Genomic DNA, 14,680 nt, shown 5'->3' with positions numbered 1-14,680 from the left:
ATGTCGCAGCAAAGCAGACCTCCATGACAGCGATCCGTCTGTTTGACAGCAATATTAAGTGTTAACGAACAAGGATGTCTAGAGCTGGTTAGAAGGTTTAGCTTAGTGGTACAATTTAATGCCACAGTGGATTCATGTAGCGCTACATGCTATAACACTAACTGCTGAATATGTGGTGGTACAGACATGAAATTGGAGCCTCATATGTGCAATTATGTAAAAAGGAGGTGAGGAGGACAGACAGAGACAGCAGGGAGTATATTTTCCCCTTCCAGCAACAAGACACAGTAACATGTAGGGAATCCCAGTGGACAACCCTCAGCTGAGCAAGAGCAACAGTGTTAGTTCCTAAAACTTTACTGGTTATGACTACTCAGTATTGAAACCACAATTTTCAAACGCAAAAAACTTGACTTTTGAAATTCGAGCATCTGTTAAACTTGTAATTTTGTTTCTCATGAGACTTCTTGAACTGAAAGTTTTGAGAAAATATATAATACAAGAACTGGTCCTTTTACCATAGTTATCTGGAGCCGTTTTTCTATATGGTAAAGTTAACAGGAACAGTAGGTTTATAAAGGTTAACGAAATACATTAGCTGAAGGGTTGTAGCTTTTGTATGTTAAACAATGTCCATAGCCTTCTTGGGTCTTTCAATACGTCATAAAAACTATAATAAACTGAACACTGAGAGCAAGCTGAATCCTGAACAAACACGAAGCTCATGTTTAATATGAGCATCCATCTTTGTAGCAGTGCAAAAGTCAAAAAAAGGACAAGTATAAAAACTATAAAAAATATGAAGTGCATTAGATGAGTATTAAAAGATACACAGTGGGAACCAGAGATGAAGACACGCTGATTACTTCACTAGATAGCAACTGTTTGTTTCCTAGGAATGAAAGTCAGCAGTCAAAAGTAATTCAATTCAATTTATATAACGCCAAATCCCAAAGTCCTAACAGAGCACTTTACATAGGAAGGTCAAGACCTTAAAACATCATAAACAGACCCAAAAATTCCCTTTGAGAAAGCACTTTGAGACAGGGAGTAAAAGAACGGGGAGCAGAGCCGACTCAGTGTCTAATAAACTCTAATCTCATTAGTCCTTTAACAGGCTTCAGCACAGATTTAGACAGTGAGGAGGGAGGAGGAGGTACATGGAAGAAATATAGCAAAAAAGAAAATAAAACTCAGCTGGTGTCAGTGGCTCATAAGAGAAAATTACAGGTGGCTCTAAAATCCCGGCATGCACTGTCCAGAAGGTTGCAACTACTTGCAGACCTGCGTGGGAAATATAGAGGAGGCGAGAGAAAAGTGTGAGCGTGTTGAGAGAGCTGGAATGAACAGACCAAAGCCCTCTTGAAAAATTCCCAGTGGAAAGCAGTAAGTATGTGTTTGCAGTATGTGGGCAGCGTGAGGGTGTAATGAAGGGGTTCAGCCGCGCAGGCAGAGGTCAGCCAGCCGGCCAAGAGGAAAGGCCTCAACAACTATATGATGTCATCAAAGACCGCCAGCGTGACTCATCGACCTCAGACGAGGGAGGTGCACAGGAATTTTAATGACATCTCTCTACATAAGGAACCCATAAACAGCATTCTTTTTCTCTGAAGAAATAAATCCACTACAAAAGAGACAGAACACGCCACAACTTTATTACAAAAATAACTGAGGAACAAAAACGCTTTCCAATGTCCTGTGGGTACCTAGATATTAGACAACTTCCTTCAATCAGCTGAAAATAATACTAAATTAGAAGGCTGCGCTTTGCTTCCTGTGTGTTTAGAATTAATCCTTGAGGACAATGTGAGATAATGCCAGGAAGAAAAGGCTATCAAACACACCAGGCCTATAAAAAGAAAAAGGCAGCCCTCATTACCAAAGAAGAGACAACGACCTAATTACATCCCAAAAAGGTCAGGAAAGTATATTGTTTCACTTCACATCAGCTAATCACATAATGACACGCACACACTCATAAAGAAAAACACTCAAATCCTTCATAGCGTACAAAAGATACAAGCATCATTTGTATGTATTTTCCTCCTAAATGTAGCCTCCAAACTGTAGTTAATGCAGAGTGGAGAATTGAATTAAAAATTAACTCTGACAGTTTTATGACAAAGGCAGAAATTATCATGAAAGACAGTCTATTTTTATACTCTCAGTGCAGGCTCAACTCTCCAGAGAGAGACAATGATAGCTGAAGATATTCACTAAAAACTCTCTCCGATTCTTCCCCTCTCTCCTTCCTTTGCTCTGACCCAACTGCTATGACACCTGAACCCTGACCTTTGACTTCCAGACAGATCCAATAGCTTTACTCGCTCTCATGCATAAAACAAAACAAAACAAAAACATAGGAGTTATTTGTTCTCAATCCGCATGAACAAAATACTATGTTATACGAGTCAACGAGCGAGAAAGGCAGACAAAACACTCATGTAACGGAGCACCACGGAGGTGAGTCATCAACCTGACTGCGAGGGCCCAGACAACCACAGAGCTACATTCAAGATGAGCCTTTTCAATCCTCTCATCAAAGAAATGCCAGGCTGCTGTGTCAAACAACTGCTGCAACCCCGGAGATGATAAGAGGAGGGGCAGAAAGCCGAAACATTTGTCCCATTTGGTCCTAACGCCTTCACTTAACACTCATCAGTTTCTGTTACTGGTGGCCTTTCCGTTCATGCGCGCGTGTACACACACACACACACACACACACACACACACACACACACACACACACACACACACACACACACACACACACACACTCTACATGTGTCAGTCAGTCACTAGGATCAGACGCGACCCGAAACAAAACCCTGTTGTGCATCTTTCAGGCAGTCCCCAATCAGAGCCATTCTCTGGCCATATAAGAATCGGAGGTGGAGCTCTCCCTCAACAGAGGAATGGCACAAGAGCCGCATCAAGCCTTGAAAGATCTCCCCCCCCCCCAAAAAAAAAAATTAAAAAAAATCCAGGGGAACAAAAAAAGAAAAAAAAGAAAAGAAAAAAAGAAGTGGGACTGAGAGTGTCACCCGGGGGCAGTGAGGCAGCTCAGTCCCCAAGGAGCACCGGCCAGAGATCAGTGAGAGCTTTGATCTCTGGCTTTTATGTTGTGAAAATGTTACACCTGCACTGCCATGTCTTTTCTTGTTCTCTGTTATCAGCACAGAGCCTTAGGAGAGCAGACTTGAGAGAGGTCATTAGTCAATAGTATGACACTGTGAAAAATCTATAGAAGTGCTCAGAAAATAGAAAACCGTATTCATAGATGACATGGGCAGCATACCCTCAAAGGGGAATCAGTGTATTAGTTTCGAATGACCATCTCTCGCTCTCCCCCTTTTTTTTGTAACAAACAGGCTTTTCAGCACTGAGGGGAAATTCCAAAAAGCACAAACAGCTTTGAAATGAGCACAAAAGCTCTGAAGTGATACTTTGGCAAATGAGGCGGGTCCCCCAGCAGCAATTTACAGCAAGGCCTCTGATCTTCATACCTGCATGGCTCGGCAGCTACATTATCAGAGCTTTGACATTCCAGTGATTCTACACAAGACCCTGACATCTTTTCATCTACCCAATCCTCCCTTCGTGGAGACCAGAGCTGTTCAAAGAAAGGCCCACGGGTCTGTCATGGGTGTATTTAGAAGGGTGTATGTAGAATCTAAAGAGAATTTGTTAATTAAAACATATTTTAAAACACACATCACATGTCATTTTATAGTAAATAGGCCTGGGCAGCTTGGAGAAAAGCATAAATAGCATAAATCACAACACATTATGAAGAAAAATTGCATTTTTTTAATTTCCCGCTGGATTCTACGAGTGCTAGTGTGAAGGAAAGGGCTGCACAACCATGTTAAGGAGGTACAGTTATGCTGTTTTACGTTAATTGATAAATAAATACCATGTGCCCACTGTGACAGTGAATAGGGATGTGCTGATCTGATATTGCATATCAGTGACAACACACCAGATCTGTTTTTTATGACACTTTGAGTCAGCAGAAGCAGAGGCATTACAGCGTGCAGGAAGTTTACAACAAAGGATAAAAAGGTTGGAAGTATATTCCAGTATATATTCTTACACCGACAGACTTTCTGTCAGCTCTTTCTCGCTCTCTATAGGTTTAGTGTAACTCTTGCTGGGAAGCTTTTGCTGAACTTACAATGACATAATACACTGTTGTCAACGCTGTCATTTAATTTCACCTGTCTTTTGACAGCTCTGCTCCACAGATGATGTGTGTTTGTGTGTGAGGAGCAGCAAGGATGACCACTTAGACTGAGAGGGAGTAAAGCAGAAACTAGCACAACTATGAATGACAGCAGTATGAAGCAGCTTAATGACTCTTAACACCAACCTTAAATGTGACCAGTGAAAATAAATTAAATCAATAACGTGACCATATTTATAAAAAAATTATTTATCTTGGTCCTGTTCTCATTTATCATTTTACTAATCAACACCAATAATTTTACAAGGTTATTACAAAGTAACGTGTAAGTCAAGCTAATGCTCCCCTACAGGGAGCTGATTAGCTGATTAAATTAACACAGGTATCTGATCATTACCTGATGCAGATACCTCAGCATTGTATCGGAACTGAAATGAGTTAAATGTGCACTTGCTTTAAAATAAACAGTCTGTAGTCATCAAATGTAGTTTAAGAAGGTGGTGGTCAAAGTCTGCTCAACTGTAGGCAGAACGTTTTGCTGACTGGTGAATGACATCGAGGACTTCACAACAGCAACCAGACTGCACCGCCAAAATGAGGGTGAGGGGATTGTCTGAGAGTAAACTGATTGCACTGCTGTCTGGGGCAGTCAAATAAATAAAATTTATTTTAAAATATACTTGGATAGCCATCCATAGACCTGGGCAGCCCACCCAAATAAAGTCTATGAGCAAGTTTCCTCGTCATAGATAATCCTAGTCCTAGACTAAAAGGAAAAATTCAATGAAGATCCCCATAGAGTAAAGAATTTAGTCTAGGATTAGGTATAATCCATGTCTGGGAATCTGCATGTCAAACACTGAATATGGCATGACACAACAGCACATGCCATCTTAGGTTGAACAGCTTATTTTGCCCTTAAAGATTAAACCATCATCAAACTCGTGTTTTCTTAGGCTTAGAGATTGAGAAACAAATGTTGTGTGTTGTTTTCACTCTTTCACCGTCATCTGTGTCTCATCAGTGGTATCTAAATAAAACTACTGAAACACAGACTCCAAGTCTTTCACAATTTTCTTTCTGCTCTAAATACACTTTACAAGTCCCCTCAGTGTTGCAGATAAAACAACCACCCTGTAGATCCACCCTGAATTTCACAAGCAACACTGCAGCAGGGATCGCAAGAGGAAGGCTGTCTGTGGCATATGACAATGTCAGCAACTAAGAAAGGCCTGCGAGCTCTTCTTACGGGAGTAAGTCCATCTACTGCTGGCATAGAGTGCAGGATCATTTGGTGGCTTAACTATTAACTGCTCTCAATCACTGCCTTCAGTAATGTTGGGCTGCTAGTCAACTGGCTGGCTTTGGGGTCACCATGATAACCGTTAATCCGCAGCAAGGATTAGAGAGCTAGTAATGCAACATGCTGTTTTTAATCCACACAGATTTTCTCTGTTTTGTTTCAGCTTGACCATAACAATGGGAAACACAGATGTGTACTCACTGAGCCATGCTCAGGTAGTTAATATACTAACCCGGACGAGGGTGCTCTTAGCCTGAGCTCGCTGGGGTTGTGCTCCCGGGGTGCCCTGGTCCCGAGATCCACTTCCATGTGCCCTGGCCATGGCTCCAGATGTACCATTTGTGCAGACTGCCGCCCCAGGACCAACCCTCCGTGGCCTCTGCTTGATTCCATCCAAGAGCCGCACAAGTAGGATGTTGCTGGGAAGTTCATCCACGGCACAATCCACCAACGTCCGGCACTCTGGGCAGCGCAACTCCCCGCGTGAGCCAAGGATACCTTGGAGGCAACGCCGGCAGAAGGTGTGCTGACAAGGAAGAACCTTTGCCGAGGCATCTAGCCGCTCGAGACAAACGGGGCACTCGAGCAAATCCAACAACACGGACTCGTCCATTCTCTGTGTGTTCTGCCTCTAATTCAGCAGAAAAACATGATGCTGATAAGGTTTTTGTTTGGAAGCACATCAAGTACTGTCACGTCACTCCCATGCCTCGGCTATTGCCATGGCACCTGCATCAGCTGTAAAAAAAACAAAACAATAATAATAAAAAAAGAAAAAAGAAAAAGGTCAAGACATTCATATTTATCAACTGTATACACAAGAAATAGGTCATGGCATACATATTTAACAGACATCGCAGATGGCTGTAACAACTCTAACAATTACGAGATAATGACTTAAATTTTAACACAAACATCCACAAAGTTTGTCACGTAGTTCTCAGTGAATATTGATTCAAAGTACTTTTTACTGGGAATGCAAACTCCTACTATGAACTGAACTGTGGTTTTGGAAACTCCTTACATGCTTACATATGGCTGAAGCTGTATTGTGTTGCTTCATAATTTGAGCATCAAGCCATGACGAACCAAAACCAGTTCCAAAAAAGTCCAGTCCACTGGTATTGCATTCATCCAAGCTAATCACTTCTGACAGCTGCACACTGCAGAGCAGTGAAGTCAAACTCAGGGCAGCAGAGCTTCTGCACACCTGAGAATTTCAAGTCCTTTTTCTACTTTCTATAAACAATGTGTTCAGATTTGGAAAAGATAAAGCAGCTGGAAATTTGTGTAAGCTTACTTTGTTTCTGCACACAGAAAACTGATCATGGATCAATAAGGATCAATAGGAAGAATGGATAACAGCACTGATTCCAATAAAATGCCATCCATCTTACAGGACTGGTCTCCAGCAGCTCATGTCTCTTATATTGAGAATTATATCACGTCCATAACAGCGTTCTTAGTAAAGCCAAAGAGGACAACTGTATCAAATTCCCGTTTCTTCTGATAAGAACCTTAGTGTCTCTAATAGCAACTGCAAATCAAACGACCTATTTTAAAGGCTATTTATACGCAATGCAAGTTTACCAAGGTTACTGCATGTAAGGATGAAGATGTCTCCATTTAGAGCATACTAAACACTTCTGTTTACTGCACACTTGAAGGCAAAGTATCGAAAAACAAGCCTACGGAGACTTCAAATGGTTTATAATGAGATTATTACGGAGGAGACCTCGATTTTTTCAGAGCAACAGAAATGTTTGTGGCTCCAGGAGTCAATACTTTTAAAGCAGTTTTAAGAAACCTCATGCATAAATTTATCGGCGAGCTTAGTGCCTCTGAAAATGAAATCATGGTGGGCTTATAAAGTCTAAGATTTAGTACCAATCCAAGGCATGGAGACACTGCTGCATGTGTCTTTCTATAAGAGATATACACCCTACTTTTTCCGTGTTTTTAAAATGGGGTTTCTTCGTTTTGTTTTATATCCGCACTGTAATGCAGAATGAATTGCCGCACTAAAACCTAACATGCATAAGAGAATTGTTGCTAAATCTCGCAAAAACATTAAAAGGAAAAAAGAACAGTTTTAAGGTCTATCATTAGATTACCTAGCGGGGGACAGGAGGCCAAGTTAATCTCATTTACTCGACAGCGGATAATTACACCTGGCAACTGTGATCTTGGATCATCGGACCCTTTAAACTGACTGTACGGTTAACACCGCCGAGCCAGACACAAAAAAGAAACCTGCAGCAGCGGTGAAGCATTGAAGTGCAGTGATTTGTGTTTAAAGAACGGAGTCATGCAGGAGGATTCACACGACTAAGTAAACCTGGTTAAAAAACAAAAACAAATCCTAATAACACAACAAACTAATTATTAATCCTCTTTTTTTTTCTTTTTTTAAAATGACAAAATCTTACGCTTATACCGCAACATTGTAACAAAAAACGAAAACATTACATAACGACGCTAAACAGTAACTGATTATTCTTATGCTACTTTCTTTTGAGGTGGATTATTCTCGAACTGAACTACAAGAAAGCAAATTAAACTAAGTTTGTTAGCAAGTATCGCTTCACAACAAGGAGGCTGCTTTAACGTCGTCCCCCTTTAAAAAATACCCAACAAACAGTTAAGTTTGCGCACTTGGAAAATAAAGAGTTTTAACAACTTTAAGACACAAACAAATATATTTATACACTCCTAAGTACTTCAACTACTATTATTATGTAATTCAGCTTACCTCTTCCAGAACAGGACTCCTCCTCTTGTTGCTCTGTATCTCCCGTAATTTTTTTTTTTTTTTGCCTCCTTGCTAGTTAGCAAGCCTTCTCAGATATCTACAAACCACTTCTCTGTGAGTATCCAGCAGGAAAATGCTGCCGTTTTTACCCAGACAGGTTTTGTTTAGAGGCGCACACCGCGCATGAATCACAGACCTCTATCAGATAGTGGAGTAAAACCTGACATGAGAAACACAATACAAGAGAGACAACGGAACTCCAGCCTCACCGAGCGCCATGCTGATACTTCTGCTCTGCGGGACTGCTGCTAGAACAAGCCGAGAGGGGGAGGGAGTGAAGTGGCCTTCCGGTGCTGTCGGAAATGGGAACATTATGGAGGCTCAATGCACAATAAAAGTAGATGGAAGTAGGAAAATACACATCTTAAAGGTGATATAGCTGATATATAACTGGGAAAAAGTATTCACATTAAGGTGACCAGATTCCAACAAAATTTAAAGCCAGGGGCTTTTGCAGGATTTCTTTTTCCACTGAAGGGACCAATAACATGGCAGGGGCGGTGATAATTCTAAAAACTGCCAGGGCAAAAATTCCCAGGGGGCCCCTTCATCCAGCCTTTACTGCCATTACTTTATAAATATTCTAAAAAAAAAGAAAAGAAAAAAACAAAACAAAAAAAACCAGTTTGTGAATGTAACTCTCTGTTACGGCACAGCTGGTTAGATAAGATTTAGGCAGCATTTAGGTGCTAGATTTCTCCACTCTCTCTTTTTCTTCTTTGTTTTTCACTTTCAAAACAATAACTTCTTTTCATTTTCACTTAGTGACTGTCATTGCTTTCATAAGGTTTGTTTAAACAGAATTGTTATTGCCACTTACAGTGGGAGTAAGGGAACTCAGGTGTGCCCCCTCAGGGAGGTTAGGAATCTCAGACTATCACTGCAACCTTTCACTACTGGCCTGGTGCCCAAAACAACAAGCAAGCCTTGCATTGCTTGATTGCCTTTTAGCACATCCTGAGTTATCCTCCTTCATGAAACTTAAACTTACAAAATTTACTACATTAATTTAATGTTTTATTTAATGTTTTTATGGAACAGAGTACACCACTGTGTGAGAGAGGAAATTTGACTCTTACCAAAAATACCTTGAGTTAGAGTAGAAAAGTACGGTGGCCCCTAGAGACAAAGCATGTATAAACTCCAAAACACTTACAAATTCCAAATAGCATGCACAAACTCCTCAACACGTACAAAATCCAAAACACATGCAAACTCCAAAACACGTACAAACTCCAAAACACATACAAAATCCAAAACACGTACAAAATCCAAGACACGTGCAAACACCGAGACAGGTACAAAATCCAAAACAGGTACAAAATACAAAACACACGCAAAATACAAAACACGTGCAAACACCAAGACAGGTACAAAATCCAAAACACATGCAAAATCCAAAACACGTGCAAAATACAAAACAGTAGGGGTGTGTATTGGTAAGAATCTGGCGATACAATATGTATCATAATACAGGGTAGACGATACGATATATTGCAATACTAAAAGCCAGACGATATTTGTGTTTAGTAGGACTAAATTTAATTAGGAAAACTCAAGTAAACAGTCCAAACTGTTTAATGCTTGACATGAAACATCTGAAACAAAAACACTCTAAGTTCAAAATGAATGGAGAAATTAACATCTGCCTTATTAGAAGTCATGTCAAATAAACAAACAAAAACTACTTTACTGAAATATCAAGTATTTTTTAACATGAAAAAAGTAAACATGTAACACTGAAGTCTTTCTAAGTACTATGATTGTAAAATACTTATCCAAAAACTGCTCTATGGAGCATCAAAACAAAGCACTTTTTATGTGACCTTAACATAAACAAATATAAATCAAAAATGAAATTGCTTGAAGAATCCATCCAAGTAAACATTAACAAAAAATGTAAAGTGCTATTACAATTAAGTGTTAATAAAATAAAGTACAGCTCTGCAGTGTCCATCAATGGAACACTTTTAGTACAACCTGAAAAAAGGAATTTACTCATCTAAATAAGTGCTTATGAGACTCAACCAAAATGTCAAACATTCTCATATCAGAGATTTTACATGTGTAGTGTTTTCTCAGTGTTTATTTTTCAATTTCCAGATTTTTGTGCAGGAATACAAGCTGATCGACATGGTCAGCTCTCAGGACACTTCTCTGTGCATTTACAATGTCTCTGCAGAGGAGAAAACTCTCTCTGCAGAGACACTTGTTCCAGGAATGCATAGGAAACTCCTTGCTACTTTGGATAGCTGAGGGTATTCCTGTTCATGGTCCTTCCACCAACTGAGAGGATTTCCTGTGAGAGGCAAAGGGGTCTCATCTCTATACCTCTTGATCTCAGCTGCAGCAACATCATGTTCTGATTTTGGTGCAGTATTGTCACTAGTAGAGGCAAACGTAGCTCCGAGCAAGTCCACCAATGCACATGAGGTCCTCTGTCTTTTTAGGGGTGGCCGAGGGATGGAGTCAAAGTTGTCTTTGATATGTGGGTGATGAGCCTCCTCTGTGGCATTCTCTTCCTCCACCTGTTTGTCAGTCTCCTCATTCTTTTGCTGCTGAAAAACATTAAATTCAAATAGTATTAATGTCAGAAAGTCAAAATTCAAATCCAAGATTCACCCTGTTTTTCACTAATATTTGATGACAAATGTCATCAATATGCTTTTTTTTTTTTTTTTTGCTTTTTACTTTATTCACTTGCTTATAACTTCAGTTGAATTTTTCCAAATAAACTAATTTATTTACTTACATTTTCTTCCTTCTTTATCACAGTCACCACAGTGTCCAACAGTCTGGAATAGGTCTCACTGGTCTCTGCTTCAAACAGGAAGGGCAGGTCCTTAAACCGAGGATCAACAGTTGATGCCATCCATAGTGTCTCCCTCTCATTTACATATCTCTTTCCCAGATCTTCTGCTATGGCAGTCTTAATGTCCCTTACTGTCGGTGTATCATCAACACTTTCTTGTGCACCCATCACAAGCTTGGCATGAAGAGGAGCAATGATGGACAGGGTTGGCATACTCTCCTCTGACATCACCAGGGTGGCGTCCTTCATAGGCTTGAGTGCCCTGACAACTTCTTCTGCACATGTGATGTCAGACTCACTTAATGTGAAAATTTCTTTTTCACTCTTCCTAACTTCTGCAGAAAGCAGAGCTGCACAGATGGCTGGTTGCTGTTCTAAAAATCGTTCTATCATATCATAGGAGCTGTTCCATCTTGTAATTATGTCTGTGATCAATCTGTGAGCTGGTAGCTGAAGGAGGCACTGTTTCTGCTTCAACTGGTTGCTGGCTGTGGTGCTGCGCCTGAAAAAGGCTGTTACACGTCGGATCCTCCCGAGAAGTCGCACCACGGATTGTATTTTCAGTGCTTTCTGTGAGGCGAGATTCAGACTGTGTGCAAAACATTGTATGTGCGTCATGCCTGCAAGTCTAGCCGCGAGAACCATGTTTGGTGCATTATCGGTAACAACAACAAGGTCCTTTGCGTTCAATCCCCATTCAGCCACAGCGTCAGTTAGTAACGCTGCAATGTGCTCACCTGTGTGACTGTCATGCATGGCTCGGGTTTGTAGTACATGAGACTGAAGGTTCCACTGGTCTGTTATGTGATGTGCTGTAACAGTTACGTACGATTCAGTGGCTCTCGAAGTCCAAGCGTCGCATGTCAGAGCAACTGTCTCAGCCGAGTTGAGAGAGTCCAGCACTGTCGCTTTGACTTCTTGGTACAACTTTGGCAGAGCGATGTCCGTGATGTGTTGTCGAGAAGGAACGGTGTAACGGGGCTCCAGCGTTTTAATCATATTACGAAATCCTTTATTCTCCACAACACTCAGGGGGTGCATGTCTTTGCAAATAAAAACAAGTACTGACTGCGTTATTTTTGTTGCACGAGTTGAAGTTGCTGGTAGTTTCGAAAAGTTAACTTCTTCAATTGTCCGTTGAGAGGAATCACCTCATTTTGTTTTAAAATTAGCATTTGACGCTACGTCGCTATGGTGTCTAGACACGTGTGTTCGTAAATTTGTTGTGTTACCGGAATATTTGACTCTGGCGGTGCAGATTTTACAGACTGCATAGCTCTTGTCATAGTCTTTACTGCCTTCTTTTGTCCTAAATCCAAAATAAGTCCACACATCAGCTTTGAAAGCTGCGGGGGCCGGCTGTATCCTCTCCTCTTCAGTCATCAGTTAGCTAGCATCACACACGTCCACTGACTGTTCTACTTCGTTCTTTTGGCAAACTAGACGCTTCTACAGTTATCGCGAGACCTCGTTTTTACGTCATAGTAAAGGCGGTGAAAACTGCAAACCAGTGGCCGGAGTTTGAATTCCAACATACAAAAGAAATAAACAGTAAATGCATGTCATTTTTCAATTAAAAAAATCGATAACAGTGATTTTAAATATCGATTCAGTATCATTGCGCGAAATATCGCGATATTTCGTTGTATCGATATTTTCTTACATCCCTACAAAACAGGTACATACGGTGGCCCCTAGAGACAAAACACGTACAAACTCCAAAACACTTGCAAAATCCAAAACACTTACAAACTCCAAAACACATGCAAGCTCCAAAACACTTACAAAATCCAAGACACATGCAAAATCCAAAACACGTACAAAATACAAAACACATGCAAAATCCAAAACACGTACAAAATACAAAACACGTGCAAACTCCAAAACACGTGCAAACTCCAAAGCACTTACAAAATACAAAACACGTGCAAACTCCAAAACACGTACAAAATACAAAACACATGCAAAATACAAAACACGTACAAAATACAAAACACATGCAAAATACAAAACACGTACAAAATACAAAACACGTGCAAAATACAAAACACGTACAAAATACAAAACACGTGCAAACTCCAAAACACGTACAAAATACAAAACACGTGCAAAATACAAAACACGTACAAAATCCAAAACACGTGCAAAATCCAAAACACGTGCAAAATCCAAAACGTGCAAAAACCAAAACGCGTGCAAAATACAAAACACGTGCAAAATCCAAAACACATACAAAATCCAAAACACATGCAAAATCCAAAACACGTACAAACTCCAAAACACATACAAAATCCAAAACACGTACAAACTCCAAAACACATGCAAAATCCAAAGCACGTACAAAATACAAAACACGTGCAAAATACAAAACACGTACAAAATACAAAACACGTGCAAACCCCAAAACACGCGCAAACTCCAAAACACATGCAAATTCCAAAACACAACGGAAGTGCTCCAGGACGCTAGGGGCAGTGTTGAGCTTTTGTTACCTAGTAACTACACAAGCCAGGAAGTACCAATGACCGGATTTGGGGTCTGCAGCCTTAAAGGCCGCATTTTAAGGCCGATTATGTCACAGCGACACGACGAAGACTGTCCCAATTCAAAGGCTGCTCGAAATGCGGCCCTCAAATGCGTCCTTAATTTCCCTGAATTTTAAGGATGGGTCGGTGTAGCCTTCATGGCCCAACATATCCCAGACTTCATAGCGCGGCGGTGGTGTGGATAATTTTGCCGAAAAAAAATGGCGGAAGCGGAGCGGACGAAGAGTAAACTTTCAGAAGTAAGTACTGAATATTATGTCACTTATTTATGCGCAAATGTTTTTATAATGAAGAACATTAAAACATTACTGTTGGCAACATGTCGGGAAAGTTATGTGACATTAGCGACGTTTGTACTAACTTGGTTTTAAAGCCTTTACTTCAAAATATTCGCCGTTCAATAGCTGACTTTAATCTTACAGAGAATGTGATGATTTTATGCGTAATTAAAGTCAGTCATGTCAGTCAGCTGACGGTTCACTCGTTAAGCTGAAAGAAAGATGCTTTAATCACAGGAGTCACACATGTGTCCACTGTACCATCTGGGAACTCTTCTTGTTTAGCACTCGTAATGACACAAACACTAAATCCTCCTTCTCTGGTGCTGTTTTGTAGCAGTGTGTACACCTGAGACTGTCACCTGTCTGTCTGTCCTGCACTCTCTCTCTGTTTCTTTCTCTCTGATTGTGTAATAAAAGTATGAACATGTATTTATAAGTCACACTTGTGTTTGAATCCTGCAGCTTATCACACATTTGATTTCTATGTGTGACACGTGCAAGTGTCCAGAGTGAGGACAGACTGAGGGACCCACTGCTGCACATCATCTGTGAGGCTTTGCACCCCTGATGATCCACCAGGACAATCTCAGCAGTATGTGAGGAAGAGGAGGAGGAAGAGCCAGCAGCAGCTGACAGATGGAGAGAATAGACAGACTGTTCCCTGTTTGTGAAGGACTGCTAGAAAAGTTTAAAATAACTAATTGTCTGTCCTGAATCAGTCTTATTAGGTAATGTTCAAA

General features: G+C 40.6%; 2 protein-coding genes across 2 annotated transcripts in view; both read right to left on the bottom strand.

Annotated features, from left to right (window-relative positions):
• The window catches only part of sh3rf1 (SH3 domain containing ring finger 1), a 54,932-nt gene extending 46,376 nt beyond the window's left edge, over nt 1–8,556 (bottom strand). Inside the window, exons 1-2 of the mRNA XM_080876779.1 lie at nt 8,242–8,556; nt 5,722–6,227 (exon numbers count right to left, since the gene is read on the bottom strand). Coding sequence (XP_080732905.1) covers nt 5,722–6,102 — 381 coding nt within the window. The 5' untranslated portion in view covers nt 6,103–6,227; nt 8,242–8,556. The remainder of the gene's footprint in view (nt 1–5,721; nt 6,228–8,241) is intronic.
• A 1,264-nt stretch (nt 8,557–9,820) lies between these two features.
• LOC308394126 (E3 SUMO-protein ligase ZBED1-like) lies at nt 9,821–11,531 on the bottom strand. Its single transcript, XM_080878297.1, has 2 exons — nt 11,054–11,531; nt 9,821–10,859 (listed from the first exon to the last, which is right to left on the bottom strand). The coding sequence occupies exons 1-2, from the start codon at nt 11,504–11,506 to the stop codon at nt 10,467–10,469; spliced, it is 846 nt and encodes a 281-aa protein (XP_080734423.1). The 5' UTR covers nt 11,507–11,531; the 3' UTR covers nt 9,821–10,466.
• Between the last annotated feature and the right edge of the window lie 3,149 nt (nt 11,532–14,680).

Source organism: Rhamphochromis sp. 'chilingali', assembly GCF_963969265.1.
Source record: "Rhamphochromis sp. 'chilingali' genome assembly, chromosome: 3".
NCBI lineage: Eukaryota > Metazoa > Chordata > Actinopteri > Cichliformes > Cichlidae > Rhamphochromis > Rhamphochromis sp. 'chilingali'.
Note: the sequence above shows the minus strand (reverse complement) of the source record. Positions and strands in the feature narration are given on the sequence as shown.

Bases quoted from the DNA above. Each gene is read 5' to 3' on its own strand.
- LOC308394126 (XM_080878297.1), bottom strand. From the start codon at position 11,506: ATGATAGAACGATTTTTAGAACAGCAACCAGCCATCTGTGCAGCTCTG. The intron at 10,860-11,053 runs GTAAGTAAATAA...AATGTTTTTCAG, and splicing joins TGATAAAGAAGGAAGAAAAT to CAGCAAAAGAATGAGGAGAC.